The 22,983-nt window shown below is 36.9% G+C and overlaps 1 protein-coding gene across 2 annotated transcripts in view; it reads left to right on the forward strand.

Annotated features, from left to right (window-relative positions):
* Positions 1-22,983, forward strand: part of NARS2 (asparaginyl-tRNA synthetase 2, mitochondrial) — a 135,680-nt gene that overhangs the window by 43,283 nt on the left and 69,414 nt on the right. For both annotated transcript variants that reach the window (XM_047071466.1, XM_047071465.1), the window contains exon 6: positions 16,884-16,978. In XM_047071466.1, the coding sequence (XP_046927422.1) occupies positions 16,884-16,978 (95 nt within the window). The remainder of the gene's footprint in view (positions 1-16,883; positions 16,979-22,983) is intronic.

The raw sequence follows: 22,983 nt of genomic DNA on the forward strand, positions 1-22,983 counted from the left end.
TTGTAATGTCTCCTCTTTCATTTATAATTTTATTTATTGAGCCCTCTCTCTTTTTTCTTGGTAAGTTTAGCTAATGGTTTGCCTATTTTGTTTATCTTTTCAAAAACTAGCTCTTAGTTTTATTGATCTTTTCTGTTGTCTTTTTAGTTTCTATTTCATTTATTTCCACTCTATCTTTGTTATTCCTCCCTTCTGTTAACTTGGGGCTTAGTTTTTCTTAAAGAAGTAATGTCAGGTTTTGGTGGTTAGATTAACATTTGGGGAGGAAGGATGAGTTATTGGGGGGCACCTGGGTGGCTCAGTTAAGCATCCCACTTTGGCTCAGGTTATGATCCCACAGTTTGTGAGTTCATGCTCTGTGTTGGGCTCTGTGCTGACAGTGCAGAGCCTGGAGCCTGCTTCAGATTCTGTGTCTTCCTCTCTCTCTGCCCCTCCTCCACTCACACTGTCTCGCTCCCTCTCAAAAATGAATAAACATTTCAGAAAAAAAAAAAAAAAGATGAGTTATTGGAAGCAGGGTTACTAGAGTTTTGTCATATGTTCTTACTGTTCTATTTTATGTGCTGGGTAATAGTCATTGAGGCATATATTTTGTGATACATCATGGAGCTGTACATTTTCTGTACTTTTCTGCATGTGTGGTATATGTTGCAATAGAAAAGTTAAAGAAAAAAGATTAGCAGCTTTTTAGTGTTATTTCAGCAAATGCTTTTACTTAGAAACATGGTATTTTTGCCTCATAAGTAAATTATTACCTATTTTTTTAATGCTTTAAACCATGCAACCCCAGCATCAAAAACTGTCTTTTCTAAAGTTTTAACATGTTCACAAATTAAATTTTTTGTTTATATCAAGTGAGATTATATTCCTTATTGCTAGTGTAGTAAGCTTAAAAGTTCCAGCTAAGGAATATCTTAAATAATGAGGTGATAGTTAAGTCAGTTCTGTTCCTAAGGATTTATTTAATTATTAGTCTTATTATCTAATTCTGAAACCTTTGGGCACATCTACAAAGTGTAAAAAAATAAATACATTCCTGTTTCTGATTCTCATATTTGTGATAAACAAGCCAGTGTAAAGATCAAGATATGCCCTATCTGAACACAAACAAGCTCTACAGCTTCCTGGTGCTACTTGTGTCCTGTGTGAAGAATCCTTTATCTCTCTTTTGTTTACATTTGCTGAGACTGATAGAAATGAGACCATTTCTCTTGGCAAATGAAGGATATAGCATGTTGATTATAGAGATCCATCTATATGTTGACTTGAGTTTTTTTAATGGATTTTCCTTTTTAGAGTAGTTTCAGTTTGAGAGCGAGATTGAGCAAAAACACAAATACTTCCCATAAACTCCCTGCCCCATACGTGCATAGCCTCCTCCTTGTCAACATCCCCCACCAGAGTGGTACATTTGTTAAATTGTTGACTGTATTGACACATTATTGTCAACCAAAGTCCCTAGTTTGCATTAGGTTCACTCGTTGTGTTGTGTATTCTATGTTTGGACATAGCATTCTGTGTTGACGTGTATCTACCATTACAGTATCATACGTAGTCGTTTCACTGCTTTAAAAATCCTGTGTTCTACCTATTCATCCCTCTCTCCACCCTACCCCTGGCAACTGATCTTTGTTATTATCTCCATGGTTTTGTCTTTTCCAGAATGTCATATAGTTGGAATCCTATAGTATATAGCCTTTTCAAACTGGCTTTTTTCACTTAGTAATAGGCATTTGTTTCCTGTATGTCTTTTCATGGCCTGATAGCTCATTTCTTTTTAGCTGAATAATATTCTGGTATCTGGATGTACCACAGTTTATCCATTCACCTACTGAAGGACATCTTGGTTGCTTCCAAGTTTTGGCAGTTGTGAATAAAGCTGCTGTAAATATGTGTGCAGGTTTTGATACACGTTTTCAACTCCTTTGGGCAAATACCAAGCAGTGCGATTGCTCAAGAGTATATTTAGTTTTCTTTTTTTTTTTTAATTTTTTTTTTAACGTTTATTTATTTTTGAGACAGAGAGAGACAGAGCATGAATGGGGGAGGGACAGAGAGAGAGGGAGACACAGAATCGGAAGCAGGCTCCAAGCTCTGAGCCATCAGCCCAGAGCCTGACATGGGGCTCGAGCCCACAGACCGAGAGATCGTGACCTGAGCCGAAGTCGGACGTTTAACCGACTGAGCCACCCAGGCGCTCCATAGTTTTCTAAGAAACCACCAAACTGTTTTCTAAAGTGACTGCCCCATTTTGCATTCCCACCAGCAATGAACAGGAAAGAGTTCCTATTGCTGTATATCTTCACCAGCATTTGGTGTTATCGGTGTTCTGGATCTTGGCCATTCTAATATGTGTGTGGTGGTATTGACTGGCTTTTCAGCATGCTTGGCCAAGACGCTGCTTGTGAGGCATTTTCTATGGATCACATGCTTTGTATACCCCCACCCTCAGCCATAAAAATGAACAGCAGTTAGTTTTTTCAGCAATCTGTGAGCCAGTTTTTATCGGAATTTTGAACACTTAAAAGAATAAAAAACATGGGGAAAGTTCTGTAAGTTCCTTTGGGGTGCTAGATTCATTGATGAATGAGTCAGGAAGTTAGAACTTTGTTGATATAACCTCCTCCAGATGCATTCACAAGTTAGCAAAACTCAGTATCATTGCTTCATATTAAATAACTTTTGTTTCTGGGGCGCCTGGGTGGCGCAGTCGGTTAAGCGTCCGACTTCAGCCAGGTCACGATCTCACGGTCCGTGGGTTCGAGCCCCGCGTCGGGCTCTGGGCTGATGGCCCAGAGCCTGGAGCCTGTTTCTGATTCTGTGTCTCCCTCTCTCTCTGCTCCTCCCCCGTTCATGCTCTGTCTCGCTCTGTCCCAAAAATAAATAAAAAACGTTTAAAAAAATAAAAATAAATAAATAAATAAATAAATAAATAAATAAATAAATAACTTTTGTTTCATGGTGTTAACCCATGAAACTGAAAACAATTGGAGTTCCTCAGGGACCTTGTTATTCACTACTGTATGCCTGCATTTAACCTAGTGCTGGGCACATAAGAGTCACTTTAAATATTTGTTCAACTGAAAATTGAAGTAGGGCCTGGAAGTATGGGAGATAACTGTATTTTTCAACTGAGAATTTTTTTTTCAAATTTATTTTTCAACTGAGAGACATTGGAAAAGGCTTCATTCATGTTAATGCTAAAGAATACAGTGATCAAAAATGGTGGGCTGTACAATTTCTTTCTAGATAGGTCTCCTGAGGCAAGGGAAACAAAAGTAAACTGTTGGGACTACATCAAGATAAAAAGCTTCTGCGCAGTGAAGTAAATAATCAACAAAACTAAAAGGCAGCCTATGGAATAGGAGAAGATATTTGCAAATAACATACCCAGTAAAGGATTAGTATTCAAAATCAATAAAGAAGTTATCAAGCTCAACACCCGAAAAACAAATAACCTGATTAAAAAATGGGTGGAAGACATGAACAGACATTTCTCCAAAGAGGGCACCCAGATGGCCAACAGATACCTGAAAAGATGGTGAACATTTATCATCAGAGAAATGTAACTCAAACCTACAATGAAAGACCACCTCACTTACACCTGTCAGAATGGCTCAAATCAACAATGCAAGAAACAACAGGTGTTGGTGAGGCTGCAGACAAAGGGGAACCCTCTTATTCTGTTGGTGGGAATGCCAACTGGTACAGCTACTCTGGAAAATAGTATGGAGGTTCCTCAAAAAGTTAAAAATAGAACTAACCCACAATCCAGCAGTTGCATCACTAGATATTTACCCAAAGAATACAAAAATAAAATTCAAAGAGATAAATGTACCCTGATGTTTATAGCAGCATTATTTACTGTAACCAAATTATGGAAACAGCTCAAATGTTCATCAGTTGATAAGTGGATAAAGAAATGTGTACACACACAATGGAATATTACTCAGCCATAAAAAGAGTGAAATCTTGCCATTTACAGCAACGTGAATGGAATTAGAGAATATAATGCTAAATGAAATAAGTCAGAAAAAGACAAATACCATATGATCTCACTCATGTGTGGAATTTAAAAAACAAGCAAAGGGAAAAAGGGAGGGGGCAAACCAAGAAACAGACTCTTGGCTGTAGAGACCAAATGGATAGTTACCAGGGGGAGCTTAGTGGGAGGATGGGTTAAATAGGTGATGGGGATTAGAGTGTACTTGTGATGAGCTCTGGGTGATGTGTGGAAGTGTTGAATCACTATATTGTACACCTGAAACTAATATTACACTATATGTTAAGTAATTAGAATTTAAACAAAAAATTTAAAAAAAAAATAAAAAATTCATAAAATTGGTGGAATAACCAGAAATTAAAATATGCTATAAAGCATCTAAATTAGAGTGTTATTGGTGCATAAATAAACCGGGGGCTAGAACTTAAAGGCTCAGAAAGAGACCTCAGCTATACTACAAAGATTGTATCTTACATCATTGAAGTAAATGGCCCTAGGTCAATTTGGTAGCTATGTCATTGTGTCAACCAGAAATAAGTTGCAGAATTTTATTTACATTGTGGCAGATGGTGTGATGTGAATATATGTTTATCCCCCCAGCAATTTGGGGATAATAATGCTGTGGTAATTTGTAGTATCTCCAGCACATCAGTAGTAATTTCCATAATCTTAGAATTATAGTACATAATTCATCTACTTTTAACCCACCTTGAACATATTTCTTTCAAACTATGAGTATTTTATTTGGGAGAAATAATAAAATGTAAAAGAATATAAAGACACTTTTTTAAAGTACTGTACATTGAAATAAATTTTTAGAATCAGAGCATTTATTCATTTTGAAAAATATTTCCAAACATAAACCAGGAAGAATGCTTGGTATCTTATTACTTGCCTCATACTTAATGATGTTGGCATTATGGTGTTTTGGTAGTGTATAAAGTACTTTAATTTCTACTTTATTTCTTTAATTACATTTAGTTTAGTTACTTTGTTTTCTTTTTTAAGATACAGCAGAAACACAATATTCAGAGATTCAGAAAATTTATTTTTAAGGGGATTATTTTGGATCATAGAAGTCATTTTCCCTTGCAGAAGTTGTAATAATTATATTCATAGGGTAGCATAAGACTAATGCATCTTGTAGGTAAAATACTAGAACTTTTAAGGAAAACTTACAGAACACTGGTCACTAAGCAAAACAAAAATGGTGAAATTGAATTAAAAAAACCTTTATTTTGTGCTTGAAGAAAATAGGTTGAGAAGTATTGATATTTATGGGGATCAGACAGTTATATGCTGGACATTTTTAAGAGCTGTAAATATTGATCTGTGGTTTTTTTGTAATTTTAAACATACAGGAAAAGCATAGAAAGTAAACAATCAAATGTCACCCAACTCAATATTTTGCTTCAGAAACTTTTAGAAATAAATAAAACGTGTGATTTTTAGTATTATGTTTAATTTTTACTTTAAAACTTTTGGTTCTCCTGATGCTTTGTGTAAATTTGGGTAATTTTAAGACTTGCAAGTTTAAAGAAAGAAGGAAATTAACTGTCCCATAGGTGAGTGGGAGTGATTGGTTTACAGAGTAAAGGGTATCTAAGAAAGTACATAGATACATACCCTCTTTGGAACTGAGTGAGCCACATCCATGAGAATGCAGAAGCAGATGAAATTGATCAGATTTTTTCCCAAATTTTCCTGTTTGATGTCAGAATTAGGGGAACGGTGTTGAGTAAGCTTGGCAGGAGAGAGAATATGTCTTTGTTTTGTTTTAAAGGTTATGTCTTTATTTAGAGTGTGTGTGAGTGGGGCAGGGACAGAGAGAAAGGGAGTGAGAGAGAGAATCTCAAGTAGGCCCTGCACTGCCAGCACAGAGCCCGATGTGGGGCTTAAACCTACGAGCCATGAGATCATGATGTGAGCCAAAGTCAAGAACCAGACAACTAACCAACAGAGCCACACAGGTGCCCCAAGAATATGTCTTTTTATATCTAGCCAAAAATGGCATTTAATTATAAAAGATATCTGCAAATTATGTGCTTGTGAGTCAGAGTGGATAGGAGGAAGATAGAGTCATAGTAGGCACATAATTTATTTCTCTGAAGAAAATGAAAAGTTTTCTCTAAGCACTTTAACCATACAACCATATATTCAAAATACATTCTCTACCCTTTGTATTTTTAAAAATTCCTGTAGGTGCAACCCAGCAATTGCACTGCTAGGTATTCATCCAAATGATACAGAGTGCTCTGAAGGGGCACATGCACCCCAGTGTTTGTAGCAGTCCTGTCAACAATAGCCAAGGTATGGAAAGAACCCAAATGTCCAACAGATGAATGGATAAACAAGATGTGGTGTGTGTATGTATATGTATATATATACACACATATAAATACACACATATATATACTATTACTTAGTGATCAAAAAGAATGTAATTTTGCCATTTGCAACAATGTGGATGGAGTTGGAGTGTATTATATTAAGCCAGATAAGTCAGAAGAAAGACAAATATGATTTCATTCATGTGTAGAACTTGAGAACAAAACAGGTGAACGTAAGGGAACAAAACAGATGAACATAAGGGAAGGGAAGGGAAGCAAAAATAATATAAAAACAGAGAGGGAGACAAACCACAAGAGACTCTGAAATATAGAGAACAAACAGGGTGGCTTGTGTGGTGTTGGGTGGGGGGGATGGGCTAAATGGGCAAGGGGCATGAAGGAGGGCACTTATTGGAATGAGCACTGGGTGTTACATGTAAGTGATGAATCACTAAATTGTATTCCTGAAATCATTATTACACTACATGTTAAGTAACTTGGGTTTAAATTTAAAAAATAATAATGATAAATAAAGAATAAATTAATAAAATAAAAATTCTTGTAGGTGTTAATTGGGGTGACATTAAAGAAAGACACGGTAAACATCTATTTACAGGTCTACTAGGAAATAACAGAATTAATTATAAGCAGTATAATTATAAAAGTTAATATAAGAAATACTTCCTTTTTGTAGTACTCTGCTTATCAGTACCTATGTTTGAAAACAAACATACTGCTAAAAGTGTCCAAAGGTATCTTTTAGACCAGCAAAGCCATGACACTTTGCTAGAAGCTTTTATGGCTAAATGTGCTACATATGCCTTTTGTGCTTTCCTTGCTGCTTGTTTTTTTTTCCCTCTTTTTTAATGTTTTGTTTATTTTGAGAGAGAGGGTGCAAGTTGGGGGGGGGCAGGGAGAGAGGGAGAGAGAGAATCCCAAGCAGGCTCCGTGCTGTCAGCACACAGCCTGATGCAGGGTTTGAACCCATGAACCATGAGATCATGACCTGAGCAGATATCAAGAGTCAATCCCTTAATCAAGTGAGCCACCCAGGTGCCCCTTTCCTTGCTTTCTTTTTATCAGACTTCGTCTCTTCTGATTTCTGATGGCTAACTCCCTCCACTCGCACTTGACATCACTCTTGGTTAACAAGCATTTTTGGAACAATTAACTGGTCTCTGGCACTGTGCTAGGTATTTAATATACTAAGATGTATAAATTCATTCCCTATTCAAAGAACTCAGTGATCATTTGGCCTTCTCTTCTCTTGGCCTTCCCTCAACTGTTTTCATTACAGGTAGTGCAATGTAACCACCAACATTCTTCCTGGTATTTGACTTTGTTCCATACTTTGTTCTTGTTTTTTAAATTTTTTTATTGGTGCCGATCAAAGGAATCCATGCCACCATAGGACAAAAGATAAAATCATTAATGTTTATGTGATAAAGAATACACAGAGAATGGGGCACCTGGCTGGCTCGTTCATTAGAGCATACAACTCTTGATCTCAGGTCATGAGTTCAAGCACCACTTTGGGCATAGAGCTTACTTTAAAACAACAGCAATAATAATAATAAATGAAGTCTGTGTCAAAAAAAGATAGTGAAAAAAAAACGAATACACAGGGAATAAAACCCATATACCATTTGAGTACCTGCAGAGTCCTACTTTAAAAAATATATTATTTTAAATGTATTTTGGGGTTTGTTTTTTGGTTTTCTGTTTTGTTTTGCTTTGTTTTTTAGAGAGAGCACAGGTGAGTGGGGCAGGGGCCAGAGAGAGAGAGAGAGAATGAATCCCAAGCAGGCTCCATACTCTGTGCTGAGCCCAAAGTGGGACTCAATCCCACTACCCGAAGTTGGACTCTTAACTAACTGAGCCACCCAAGCACCCCCTTTTTTTTTTCTTTTTTTCTTTTTAAATGTTTACTCATTTTGGTAAAGAGAGAAAGAGAGTGCTCAAGCAGGGGAGAGTCAGAGAGAGCAGGAGAGAATTCCAAGCAGGCTCTAAGCTGTCAGCGCAGATCCTGACACAGGGTTCAATTTCAAGAACGGTGAGGTCATGACCTGAGTCAAAATCAAGAGGCAGACACTCAACCAACTGAGCCACCCAGGCACCTCCGAATGTGTATTCTTTTAATCTCAGCAATATGGAGTTCAGTTAAACATAATTTTCATTCATGGTGCACTGTCGTTATTGGTCTTCCCAAGGCACTTGTGTCATATTACTTTGTAACAAAACCATTTATTCTTTCCTATGAGTCTACAGGTCATTTGGGTGATACTGATCTCAGTTGGACCTGGTTAGCTGATGGTTTAGCTGGAAACTGGCCAATCTAGATGACCTCACATGTCTCTCAGACATGCCTAATCAGGGCATGATCTGTTTGCTAGCATAGGTCCAAGAAGGAATGTGGAAATGCATAGCTACTATTTTTGTAAATTTTTGTTACCATACCATCAGTCAAAACGAGTCACATGGCCAAACTCAGAATTAGGGTGTGATATACTAAGGGGTGCCAATACAGAGAGGTGTGAAAAATTGAAGCCATTAATTCAGTTAATCTAATCTAATCTAATCTAATCTAATCTAACACTGTAGTAATTGCAGTACAGCACTTGGTGGTTGCCGTAGAGCTACCATTGGTCAGTAGTACAGAAAAGCTAGAAACTAGAGATCACCCAGCCCTTCAGTATATGTGTGTCACTGGGGCAGACTGCCACAGTCTTCTGAGAGTCACGACTTGAGCTTTATTTTCTCCTCTCAAATCTTTTGCACTTACCTCTCCAATAGTAGATGACCAACTATAACCTGGAACCAAGCAGGAAAGGGAATTTTAGGAAACATAGTCCTTAGTTTGGATGGGGACAGTAATGCCAAGCTGGCAAAACACAATTCAACATAGTCCCTTTCTTGTTTTATTTTTTCCTCTTTATTCCAATCTCCTGTCCCATTCTTTTTTCTTCTCTTTTGGAGGTGCTCACTTTAATATTGTTGATATGTCATCTTTTATTGTGTCTATAGTCTCATAAAATATGAGTGATCTTTTATATGTGCTTTTAGTTTACATTAATGATAATGTACTATGAATCTTGTTCTGTTTCTTACTTTTTCCCATTTAATTCTGTTGAAATTCTGTCCCCGTAGGTACATTTATTTGTTGCTTCTCATTGGTACAAAATATTCAGTGGTATTTTTCTGCTACATTTTACTTATTCATTCTTCTAGTTAAGGGCTCTTTGGTTGTGTCCAGTTCCAAGTTACACCCAGAAAAAAAGTACTGCGTAAATGGTCTTCAATGTATTCCCTAATGGACTTGTATAAAAATTTTTCTGGAATATATATCGAGGAATATATTGCATGTGGCCTTCTCTCTCAAAGCCAGTGACAGCTTGTTGAATCCTTGTCCTTCTTCAAATCTCTGACTTCCTCTTTTGCAACCAGCTGTAGAAAATTCTGCTTTTAAAGGGCTCACGTGGTTAGGTTGGGGACACCCAGAAAATCTCCACATCTTGAGGCCATCTGACTTGGAAGTTTATTTTATTTTTGTATTTGGGGGACCTTTTAGTAAATAAACTGTAAGGCAGGAGGAATAAGTATCATCTCACTTTATTTTTTTTTTTAATTTTTTGCTCATTGCTTTATTTTTTTCATCACAAGTGTATTCTTTAATACCCATCCTCTATTTCGCCCATCCTCCCCCCACCCACTTGTCTGGTAACTATCAGTTTGTTTTCTATGGTTCTTTTCTCTATGGTTCTCTTTTTTCCTTTTATTTGCTCATTTGTTTTGTTTCTTAAATTCTGCTTATGAGTAAGATCCCATGATATTTGTCTTTTTCTGACTTATTTCACTTAGCATTATACTCTGTATCTCTATGTTGTGCAAATAGCAAGATTTCATACTTTTTAATGGCTAAATAATATCCCACTGTTACAATATAATAAATCCATCATACATACACACACACACACACACGCGCGCGCATATCACATCTTGTCTATCCATTCATCTGTCGATGGACACTTGGGGTGCTTCCATAGTTTGGCTATTGTAAATAATGCTGCAATAAATATAAGGGTGCATGTATACTTTGAATTCGTATTTTTGTATGGGGGTAAATACCCAGCAGTGCGATTACTGGATCGTAGGGGAGGTCTATTTTTAATTTTTTGAGGAGCCTCCATACAGTTTTCGAGAGTAGCTGCACCAGTTTGCATTCTCACCAACACTGCAAGAGAGGGTGTCCTCTTTCTCCACATCCTTGCCAACACCTGTTGTATCTTATGTTTTTTATTTTAGCCATTCTGACAGATATGAGGTGATACCTCATTGTAGTTTTGATTTGCATTTCCCTGATGATAAGTGATGATGAGCATCTTTTCATGTATCTGTTGGCCATCTGGTTGTCTTCTTTGGAGAAATGTCTGTTCATGTGTTCTGCCCATTTTTTAATGGGAATACTATTTGGTTTTTGTGTGTTGAGCTGTATAAGTCCTTTATATATTTTGGATACTAACCCTTTGTCAGATATGTTATTGCAAATATCTTCTCCCATTCAGTAGGTTGTCTTTTAGTTTTGTTTTTCCTTCCATGTGCAGAGCTTTTTATTTTGATGTAGTCCCAATAGTTTTTGTTTTTTTTGTTTTTGTTTTTGTTTTTTTCCTTTTCTTTCCTTTGCCTCAGTAGACATATCTAGATAAATGTTGCTACGGCAGATGTCAGAGAAATTACTGCATGTGTTCTCTGATTTGGAAATTGAATTGCAAAATCCCTTCTTGGCAGTTCCTGCCTTAGTGGTTGACTAAATAAAGCTGGGGTTGAGAACCTTGGGGTACATCTTAGAAATCTGCCTATCGTACCCTGAGTCTACACCTACACTTGACATTAAACAACTTTCTAATGTTTGTCAATCTGGTAAATGTAATGAATTTTTCTTAAAATGCCTTATTTTCATTTGCATTTCTTTAATTTGTAATGAATTTGAGTGTTTCCTCTTTCATCTCAGCCATTTGAATTTTCCTTTTTGTAAATCTCTTTTCATATCCCTTGCCCAGTTGGGAAGCAGCATATTTTCTTGTTTTCTTGGCAGGAGGCCCTTATATATCCTGTCCGTTAATCACTTGTCAATATTAGATGCTGAAAATATTTTATTCTTTTTTGAAAGATTTTATTATTAAGTGATCTCTACACCCAACATGGGGCTCAAACTCAACCCTGAGATCAAGAGTCACATTATCTATTGACTGAGCAAGCCAGGTGCCCTGAAAACATTTTCTTCTTAATCTGTCATTCTTCTTCTGACTTTGCTTATATACTTTCTTTATTAAATAGAAATCCGTAATGCTAATGTCAAATTTGTCAGGGCGCCTGGGTAGCTCAGTCGAATGGTTAAGTGTCCAACATTGGCTCAGGTCATGGTCTCATGGTTTGTAAGTCTGAGCCTAGCACTGGGCTCTCTGCTGTCAGTGCAGATCTTGCTTCGGATCCGCTGCCTCCCTTTCACTCTGCCTCTGTCTCTCAAAAATAAATAAAAGCATTTTTAAAAAACTAAAACATAATTGTTCATATTTCAGTTTATCATTTGGATTTGGTGGATCTTGTTAAAGAAGTCCTACCCACTGGCAAAGTCACAAATTGGATGCATAATTGGTATATTTTATTCTTCATTTCTAACAAGTATTGAAGATTACAAATCTTAAATTTGCAGTGTTATTAGTTTTTGACCCTGTCATCTCTAATAGTTACTTGTTTATATATGCTTTTTAAAAAATTGAGGTGAGGGGCGCCTGGGTGGCGCAGTCGGTTAAGCGTCCGACTTCAGCCAGGTCACGATCTCGCGGTCAGTGAGTTCGAGCCCCACGTCGGGCTCTGGGCTGATGGCTCGGAGCCTGGAGCCTGTTTCCGATTCTGTGTCTCCCTCTCTCTCTGCCCCTCGCCCGTTCATGCTCTGTCTCTCTCTGTCCCAAAAATAAATAAACGTTGAAAAAAAAAATTAAAAAAAAAATTGAGGTGAAATTCATATAACATAATTAACCATTTTAAAGGGTACATTTTGTGGCATTTAATGCATTTTTATCATGTTATATAACTACCACCCGTATCAAGTTCCAAAACATTTTCATTACCCCAAAAGAAAACTCCTGCCCGTTGCCATTTCTCCTTCCTCCTCCAGACCCATGGCTCTCACCAGTCTTTATGGATTTACCTCTTTGAGACATTTCCTTATAAATGGGATCATACAATATGTGGCCTTTTATGTCTTACTTTCACTTAGCATAACGTGTTCAAGGTAAGCCATGTTTCAATGTGTATATAAGTATTTCATTTCATCTTCTGGCTGAATATTATTCCATTCTTTGCATATATTAATTTTGTTCATTCATTTATCCATTAGTGGACATTTGAATTGTTTCCATCTCTGGCTATAGCAAATAGTGCTGTTACGAACATTAAGGTACATGTATGTATTTGAGTACCTGGCTTTTTTTTTTTTTAATGTTTTATTTATTTTTGAGAGAGAGAGAGAGTGCACGCACGTGCAAGAGGGAAGGGGAGGGGTAGAAAGAGAGGGAGACACAGAATCTGAAGCAGGCTCCAGGCTCCAAGCTGTCAACATAGAGCCCGACGCAGGCCTCGAACCCACAAACCTTGAGATCATGACCTGACCCAAAACCAAGTGTTGGATGCTTAACTGACTGAGCCACTCAGGTGCCCTGACTACCTGGCTTTAATTCTTTAAGGTATATACCTAGGAGTAGAATTGGTAGGTTGTATAGTAATTCTTTATCTTTTTAAGGAACCACCAAACTGTTTTCCTAAGCAACTACACCATTTAACGTTTCTGGTTTCACTCCATTATGACCAAGGAAAAAAACTTGTATGATTTCAGTCTTTTTTAGTTTATTGAGATGTGTTTTATGTCTTAGGATATGGTGTCCTCAACAATATTCCATGTGTACTTGAGACAAATGTGCAGTCTGCCATTGTTGGGTGGAGTCTATCACTTTTAAATTTCCTCTCTCTTAATTCAGCATGTCTTTGGTTGCTATAAACCTTTGACTGTTTTCCAGAGTTCCCACAGTTGATTCTGACAGTTTTTACTCATTATTTTTAGTTGTTCTGTGGAGGGACAGTCCTTCAGAGGTACCCATCCTGTCATGTTTGCCAACATCACTCTCAGTAATTCCTTTTTAAAATATTTTGTAATGTCTCTTTAACATTCTGAAGTAAAATGTATAGGTAATCTAACTTAATTCATAGAGAAGTTTAAAAAAAAACAATGTAATGTGGGGGGCCTGGGTGGCTCAGTTGGTTGGGCATCTGACTTCAGCTCAGGTCATGATCTTGCAGTTTGTGGGTTTGAGCCCCTCATTGGGCTCTGTGCTGACAGCTCAGAGCCTGGAGCCTGCTTAGAGTTCTGTGTCTCCCTCTCTGTTCCTGCCCTACTCGTGCTCTGTCTCTCTCTCTGTCTCTCTGTCTCTCTCTCTCTCATGAATAAACATTAAGGGGCGCCCGGGTGGCTCAGTCAGTTAGGCGTCCGACTTCGGCTCAGGTCATGATCTCACGGTTCGTGGGTTCCAGCCCCACGTCAGGCTCTGTGCTGACAGCTCAGAGCCTGGAGCCTGTTTCAGATTCTGTGTCTCCCACTCTCTCTGCTCCCCCCTGTTCACACTCTGTCTCTGTCTCAAAAATAAATAAACATTAAAAAAATTAAAAAAAAACTCAATGTAATGTATAAACTGTAGTGTATAGGAGAAATAAAAGGAAGTAATTTTTAAAGCATAGTATGAATTTCAGTATGTGAGTACATATGATATTGGAAGGCATAATGAAGTAGTGACATGTTTTACCTATTTAAATAAGTTGGATTAAAGAGATGTAAGAGGACCAGATTCCTTTTTGTTCAAATGCTAATAAGTGAAAGACTAAAATGTAGTCATAAAAACTAAACTTTTTATATGTACAGGAAATGAGAGAAATCACTTAAGGAGGAGTTGAGGTAAAACATCAATACAAATTATAGACTAAAGAGGTGAAAGAAAGGAGAAAGTGTAATATTCTTATAAATATGCTGGACCTTATTTGAATCATAATTGCTTTGTAAAGAGTGAGGAAATATATTTTTTTATTTGAAATCCTAACACATGTCAGGGCAAATATGTTAGTATTGAGTACTTAAGTCCCTGGAAACAACGTCCTTTCAGTGAATATGGGATTCAGAGATGGATTTTTAAAAAGCAGTGATGGGGAGTGCCCGGGTGGCTCACTTGGGTAAACGCCCAACTCTTCTTTTTAGCCCAGGTCGTGATCTCCCAGTTCATGGGTTTGGGCTCCATGCTGACAGAACAGTCTGCTTAGGATTCTCTCTCTCTCCCTCTCTCTGTCTGTCCCTCTCCCCCTGCCCCACCTCTCTAAATAAATAAACATTAAAAAAAATAAAAAGCAGTGATAGGACGTTTAGGACCAGTTTCAAAGTAAGTTTGAAAAATAACCAGCAATTACAAAATAAATGAATGATTTTAATTGGTAATTTTTACACTAGATTTCTCATTCATATACATATATGCCTATATATGATATGCAATATTTTTAGAACCAATGGAATTAAATAAGATGCCTTCATTTCTCTTTCTTTCTTTTTTTTTTTTTAAAAGTAGGCTTCGTGCCCAGCACAGAGCCCAAACTCCTGACCATGAGATCAAGACCAGAGTCAAGATCAAGAGTCAGATGCTAAGCCAACTGAGCCCCCCACGTGCCCTAAGAGGCCTTTGTTTCATGTATTTCTGTAATTCAGTATTTGATACTAAGTCTCTTAAAAGGAGTTTCACATTCTCTCTTGTGTATTTAAAATTGGCTTTTTTCAGGCACCTGGGTGGCTCAGTTAGGTGATCCTATGGTCGTGGGGCTCCACACTGAACATGGAGCCTGCCTTGGGGGATTCTCTCTCTGCCCCTTCCCTGCTTGCACACACTCTCTTAAAATATAAGTAAACAAAATAAAATAGGCTTTATGCTATAGTAACTGCACTGTTACACCAAAACACTTTCAAACATGCACAATTTGAGGTACAAGCATAAGTAAATTAATTTTCTTCCTAAAAAGTGAGTATAATAGTCATATCTGGATCCAGAAGCTTTCTTAAATTTATACTATTTAAATTGTGTTGACCTTCAGATAATTTTTTAGCTTGTTATAAATGTTGCCTAGCTTGTTTCCTACCTGTTTCAAATAGAATGAGCACCCTCTTTTGTAAATTTGTAAAGATCTTTAAATCTAATTGCTCCCAATCTTTTAAATATTTTTTTTTAAAGTTTATTTATTTATTTTGAGAGAGACAGAGACAGTACAAGCTGGGGGGAGCAGAGAGAGAGAGAGAGCGCGAGAGAGAAGCCCAAGCAAGCTCCACCCTGTCAGCACTGAGCTCTACGTGGGGCTCAAACCCACGAAACCACAAGATCGTGACCTGAGCCAAAACCAAGAATTGGACGCTTAACCTAAACCTGAGCTACCCAGGTGCCCCAGTTGCTCCCAATATCTTTTAAAGATAGGGTTCTGCTCTTCTTACCTCTGAGTTGTGGTGGAAATTAAGTGAAATAATGTAATAAAAGTTTATAATGTGTTTATAAAAATCTGCATTAAAAGCATTATTTTTTTTTTTCAACATTTATTTATTTTTTTTGGGACAGAGAGAGACAGAGCATGAACGGGGAAGGGGCAGAGAGAGAGGGAGACACAGAATCGGAAACAGGCTCCAGGCTCTGAGCCATCAGCCCAGAGCCTGACGCGGGGCTCGAACTCACGGACCGCGAGATCGTGACCTGGCTGAAGTCGGACGCTCAACCGACTGCGCCACCCAGGCGCCCCTAAAAGCATTATTAATAAAATTTAATAATAGGACAACACATGTTCTAGAGGCTATTCCCTTGAGAAAATCAAATCTCAAGTATAGGTCAGAATTTTAAGAGATTATATAATTCTTCACATTTAAAAATTTTAATTCATAGTCTCTTACTTTGGCTTGTCTCTCAATCAGAAATACTTTTTTTTTTTTTTAACCTTTATTTATTTTTGAGACAGAGAGAGACAGAGCATGAATGGGGGAAGGTCAGAGAGAGAGGGAGACACAGAATCTGAAACAGGCTCCAGGCGCTGAGCTGTCAGCACAGAGCCCAACACGGGGCTCAAACTCACGGACTGCGAGATCATGGCCTGAGCTGAAGTCGGACACTTAACTGACTGAGCCACCTAGGCGCCCCATCAATCAGAAATACTTTTTATGCAGAAATGTATTTTGTGACAAAAGTACTTTGCCCTTTGGTTGTTGTACATTTTGAAAATACAGAGCAAACTTCCTTGACCTTAGCACTTTCCAAGTAGGCATCTTCTCTTTTAAGAATATACTGAGAACTGCCTCCATTTTTAAGAAAATGACTTGTCCTCACATATGTTTAATTGCATTGTAATTTTTAGTTGTGGCATGTATGTGAATGCAAAAAGTAGAACAAAACATCTCATAGCTTTTTGTGGTTCGTGTTTTTCATTTGCAGCCTTCAAGTAAAATTAAGGTGCCTGAGGAGAATTTCTTCAATGTTCCTGCTTTCTTAACCGTTTCAGGACAACTTCACCTAGAAGTGATGTCAGGGTACAGAATTTTCTTTCTCTTTTGCTTTAATAGACTACTGATTATGGGTTGTGTAAGAGTGAAATAATGCTTTTCTTCCCAATGCTAAAACCTAAAAATTGAAATTAGTGTTTATAATTAGTCCACTTGAATTCACCAGAGTACATTTAGATTTCACAATAACCAGGTTTCTTCCAAAAATACAGTAGTCTAGACTTCTGGTTTTAGTGAAAAATATAATACTGGAAAGATGAAGTGATTTTTTTTCTTTCTGCTAATTTTTTTTTTTTTTTTTTGCGTAAATCTCACAATTTACGTGTACTTAATCATGTTTATGAAAGTAAAGGCAGTTTTAGTTCACATCAGAGCCAGGTATTAGCCCCTTTCATTTAAAAAAAACAAAAACAAAAAAAGTAGTACCTGGAACAGATGGAAGAAAAAAATTTTTTAAGTAATTGGCTTAAATATAGAAAATTAACCCACAGAACCATCAGGAGCGACATATGACAAATCAGAAAGTCTTGGAAGTCAGATCACATGGTCTTGAAAATAACATATACTTTACTTAGATTCTTTTTTCTGATTTATCTTTGAGACAGAAATTGTTATTTGATAAGTCTAATAACCAGATAATTAACAAGACTATCAGAATACTGTGCAGAAAACCTATTATTGTAATAGCCCTGTGAGAGTGTAGGATTTGCAGAGCTGTGTGTGGAAAAGGTCATGTTAGGCATGTCATGGAAAATTCCGTACGCCTTTCAAAGCATAATTTTAAAAAATTAAAGGGGCACCTGGGTGGCTCGGTCGGTTAAGCGGCCGACTTCGGCTCAGGTCATGATTTCACGGTCCGTGAGTTTGAGCCCCACGTCGGGCTCTGTGCTGACAGCTCAGAGCCTGGAGCCTGTTTCAGATTCTGTGTCTCCCTCTCTCTCTGCCCCTCCCCCATTCATGCTCTGTCTCTCTCTGTCTCAAAAATAAATAAACGTTAAAAAATAATTTAAAAAATTAAAATCATGCCTCATACAAATATAAACTGAACATGTATCAAATATTTTATTCAATTCATTAATTACTGAGGGAACAAGTAAAGGAGTAAGACTAGTTCAGAGAGCATTTGAAGAGCTGTATATTCATAGGCAATTTAAGAAAGGAATTTTAGAATAAGATTACTAGGGTAGTTACAAACTGGTTAATAATGTCCTAGACACCATTTCTTTAATTTGGAATTTTCTCTTCTACCTGACAAATGATTTGCAGCTCTACTAGACAAAAATCTACAAGTTAACATGTAAATTTACTTAATCTGGGGTATTTAATTCAATAGTAAATAGAATAATAGAGCAGAGTACTTTCTGATAAGCAATTAAATAACATTTGAATGGGTCTGTGTCCTCATAGTCCATTGAAAGGACACACTATTTACCTTGTGGCCTTACATCCAAGTTTTTTGCATAATCTTTCTTAATTTTTTGGTTTTCTTTTTTTTTTTATCTATAAAGTTAATGGCAAAGTACCTTCCCCTCAGAAATGTCCTAATACGTGAAAGACATAAATTTACCAAGTGTTTGCCATTATAATACCAACTAGTGGATTAAATATGTTCCCTCTTTCTCAGTAACGTGAAATGAACCATAGAACACAGTGTACAGCGAAACCTGACAGAAGATTAAATTGGCAGAAGAGGAGGTTCAGTATTGTTTAATGTGTTTTGAAGTATTTCTAATAAGTCAGTCAAATGTATCTAGTTGAATATGCATAGTTCTAGGACTATTAATATGCAGTACCTCATGTTTCAGATTAATGCCTGATTTAATCTCCAATGAAAAATTGTTACTCTTCCCTCTGCTTTTTCTTTCATTGTATTCAGCAGACTTTCAAATTTTTGTTTTTGTTTTGTTTTTGAGAGAGAGAGAGTGTGAGCAGGGAGAGATTGGGGGTCAGAGGATCTGAAGCAGGCTCAGTGCTGACAGCAGTGAGCCTGATGCGGGGCTCAAACTCACAAACCTGATCATGCCCTGAGCCGAAGTCGGATGCTCAACTGACTGAGCACCCAGGCACCCCTATTTAGTGGACTTTCAAAATGGAGTAAATGGTAGTTAAATTTGGAACGTCAACATTTTTCAAAAAAATATCTATGTTGATTTAGTGGTTTTATGGCTCCATATTAAAGTTTAATTTTGTTGTTGTTTTTAATAAACTTTCTAATTTTGAGAAATTTTTAAATATATAAAAGTTGCACAGATAGTGCAGACTTTTTTATACCTCTTGCCCAGTTTCCCCCATTCTTACTATTGTACATTGCCATGATACAGCCGACAAAACTAAGAACCCAATGTTAATACATTACTATTAACTGCACTCCAGACTTTATTTGGATTTCATGTTTTCCAGCAGTGCCTTCTTCTTCCAGGATCCAGTTTGTCATGCCTCCCCAGTCTCTTCTAGTCTGTATCAATTCATCAGTCTTTCTTTCTTTTTCATGACTTGTAGAATGTATCCCAGTCTGGATTTGTGTAATGTTTTTCTCATATTTAAACTGGGGTTATATGGGTTTTTGGAAAGAGTACTATAGAGGTGAAGTGATCTGATATCAGGGGGTATGTGACATCCATGTTAACCTTTATTAATATTTAATATTATTAACTTTATTACTTGGCTAAAATAGTGTCTGTTGGGTTTCTCCACTGAAAATATACTATTTTTCCCTTTCTTTGTTCTTTGGAAGTAAGTCACCAGGTCTAGCCCACCCTCACTCTAGGGAGGTGGGAGATAGAATTAAGCATCACCTCCTGGAAGGTAGGGTATTTGGAATTCTTCTGTATGGAACATTTGTTACCACTTCTCTCTTAGTGATTTTTATACTCACTTATATCAGGAGGGACTCATGTATTTATTTTATAGGTTGGGTTATACTCTAGTTCTGTTACATATTTTGTTGTTCAAACTGTCATAGTTTTAGCTGTTGGCAACTCATTCACATCAATTCTCATATCCTTTTGACATGCCCCTATCATTTTGTTTTTTGAGTACTTCCTTATTCTCTGGTACTGTAAGATACCCCTTATTTATTTATTTATTTATTTATTTATTTATTTATTAATGTATTTATTTATTTAGATCAGTGAACCTACACTGACACATTATTAATACTCTTAAGTTTGTAGTTTACATTAGGATTCACTTTTGGTGGTGTACATTCTATTGTTTTGGACAAATGTGTAATAATGGCATGTATCTGCCACTATAGTATCATTTAGAATAGTTTCACTATCCTATAAGTCCTCTGTGCTCTTCCCCTTCCCTTTTTTTGGTGCAAAAAGGTGATTTTAATTTTTTAGATTTTTTAAAAATATAATTTATTGTCAAATTGGCTAACATACAGTGTGTACAGTGTTTTGGGGAGGTTTTGGGGGGCTTGGGGGTAGATTCCTATGGTTCATTGCTTACATACAACACCCAGTGCCTATCCCAACAAGTGCCCTCTTGAATGCCCATCACCCATTTTCCCCTCTCCCCCAACCCCTCATTTGCCCTCGGTTTGTTCTCTAAGAGTCTCTTATGGTTTGCCTCCCTCCCTCTCTGTTTGTAACTATTTTTTTTCTCCTTCCCTTCCCCCACGGTCTTCTGTCAAGTTTCTCAAGTTCCACATATGAGTGAACACATATGATATCTGTCTTTCTCCGACTGACTTATTTCACTTAACATAATACCTTCCAGTTCCATACACATTGCTGCAAATGGCATGGTTTCATTCTTTCTCATTTTTGCCAAGTAATATTCCACTGTAGATATAAACCACATCTTCTTTATCCATTCATCAGTTGATAGACATTTAGGCTGTTTCCATAATTTGGCTATTGTTGAAAGTGCTGCTGTAAACATTGTGGCATGTGCCCCTGTACATCAGCACTCCCATATCCTTTGGGTAAATTCCTAGTAGTGCTATTGCTGGGTCGTAGGGTAGTTCTATTTTTAATACTGAAAAAGAAAACCAAAGCGGGAGGCATCACAATCCCAGACTTCAGCCTCTGCTACAAAGCTGTAATAGCAAGACAGTATGGTATTGGCACAAAAACAGACACATAGACCAGTGGAATAGAATAGAGAACCCAGAATTGGACCTACAGATGTATGGCCAACTAATCGTTGACAAAGCAGGAAGGAGTATCCAATGGAAAAAAGACAGTCTCTTTAGCAAACGGTGCTGAGACAACTGGACAGCAACACGCAGAAGAATGAAACGAGACCACTTTCTTACACCATTCACAAAAAATAAACTCAAAATGGATCAAAGACCTAAATGTGCTCTTCCTATTCATCACTCCCTCCCTCTTAATCCCTGGCAACCACTGTTCTTTTTACTGCCTCCAGAGTTTTGCCTTTTTCAGAATGTCCTATAGTCGGAATCGTAGAGTAAGTAGCCTTTTAAGATTGGTTTCTTTCACTTAGTGTTGTATACATTCAAGGTTCCTCCAGGTCTTGGTAGCTCATTTCTTTTTAGTGCTGAATAATATTCTATTATCTGGGTGGACCATAGTTTACCCATTCACCTGCCGAGGGATACCTTGGTTGCTCCCAAGTTTTGGCATTTATCCTAGGTTTTTAATTTTCCCTACCCAGACCCAGAATCAGCCATTTCTTCAGAGACTTGGTTCCTTTTACTGGAAAGTGTTATTTTAGAAACCAAGACTCAGTCACTGGGTATCTTGCTGCTCTAGGGGGATTATTGCTTCTACACCCTCAGTAGACACAGCTATAAATACATTTTTTAAATAAGAGAAAGCTAAGTGTTTTTATCATATTCTGCCTCTAAATATAACTTATACATGACATATTTATTCTGAGAAAATTAGGAATACTAAATTGCAAAACCTATGTTCAGAAATGTCATGTGATAAAAATTTACATTTCTTGTCAGTTAAAGCCAGAATAAGGAAAATATTCAACCTCATGTATTTGAAACAGCTTTTGATTATTATTGGTTTTTTATTTTATTTTATTTTTTTTATTTTATTTTATTTTATTTTATTTTATTTTATATTTTACTTTTTAATGTTCTTGAGAGAGAGAGAGAGAATGTATGAGCAGGGGAGGGGCAGAGAGAGGGAGACACAGAATCTGAAGCAGGCTACAGGCTCTGAGCTGTCAGCACAAAGCTGGATGCGGGGCTTGAACTCACAGACCACAAGATCATGATCTGAGCCAGGCACCCCTGATTATTATTGTTTTTCTTTTGTTGGTTTTGTTTTGCTTTTGCTTTTTGCTTTTGGTGTTTTGTTAACAGGTGTTTTTTCCTTATTATGTATTTTTCTAGTAAGCTATGAAGGCAAGCATATTTCAGTTTTATAACATGTTTTCCTCTTGAACATTGCTGTTGGAAATGTAAATTGGTAGAGCCTCTCTATAGAAATACCTTTTACCAAGGATTTCATGTCTAGGAATTTTTCTTAAGAGAATGATCTTACAACTTTGTAAAGATGTATAAACAAAAATGTTGAAAGCAACTTTATTCACTCTAGGGAAAATTACTAATAATCGAAATATCCATTTAGGAAGCTTGATTAACCCTCACTGTACCAAGAAAATAGTCATCACCTTTTACCATCTGGGGATAATTCACCTTATTTTTAAATAAATATTTTTAAGCCATCTTCTGAATAATTTTCAGAAGCAAAAATAAAGAAATAGTGAAAATCAACTTTATTAGAATTTTAATAAGAATTTAAACATAGCAAACCCAAATTTTTACAGACTGATTTATTGAGAGATAACTTACTTACCATAAAATTTATCAATTTAAAGGACACAATTCAATGGGTTTTAGTGTATTTTCACAGTTCAAATATCACCATAATCTAATTTAAGAATATTTTTGTCATCCAAAAAGAAACTTTTTCCCATTAGCACTTACCCTCTATCCTCCCTCCCACTCCGTGCAACCACTTGTCTACTTTATGTGTCTGTGCATTTGCCCATTCTGGATATTTCATACAAATGAAATACATAGTATATCATATTTTGTT

Source organism: Lynx rufus, unplaced genomic scaffold (assembly GCF_022079265.1).
Source record: "Lynx rufus isolate CCGP_SWC_20201006 ecotype Redwood Valley unplaced genomic scaffold, mLynRuf1.p SCAF_9, whole genome shotgun sequence".
Lineage (NCBI taxonomy): Eukaryota > Metazoa > Chordata > Mammalia > Carnivora > Felidae > Lynx > Lynx rufus.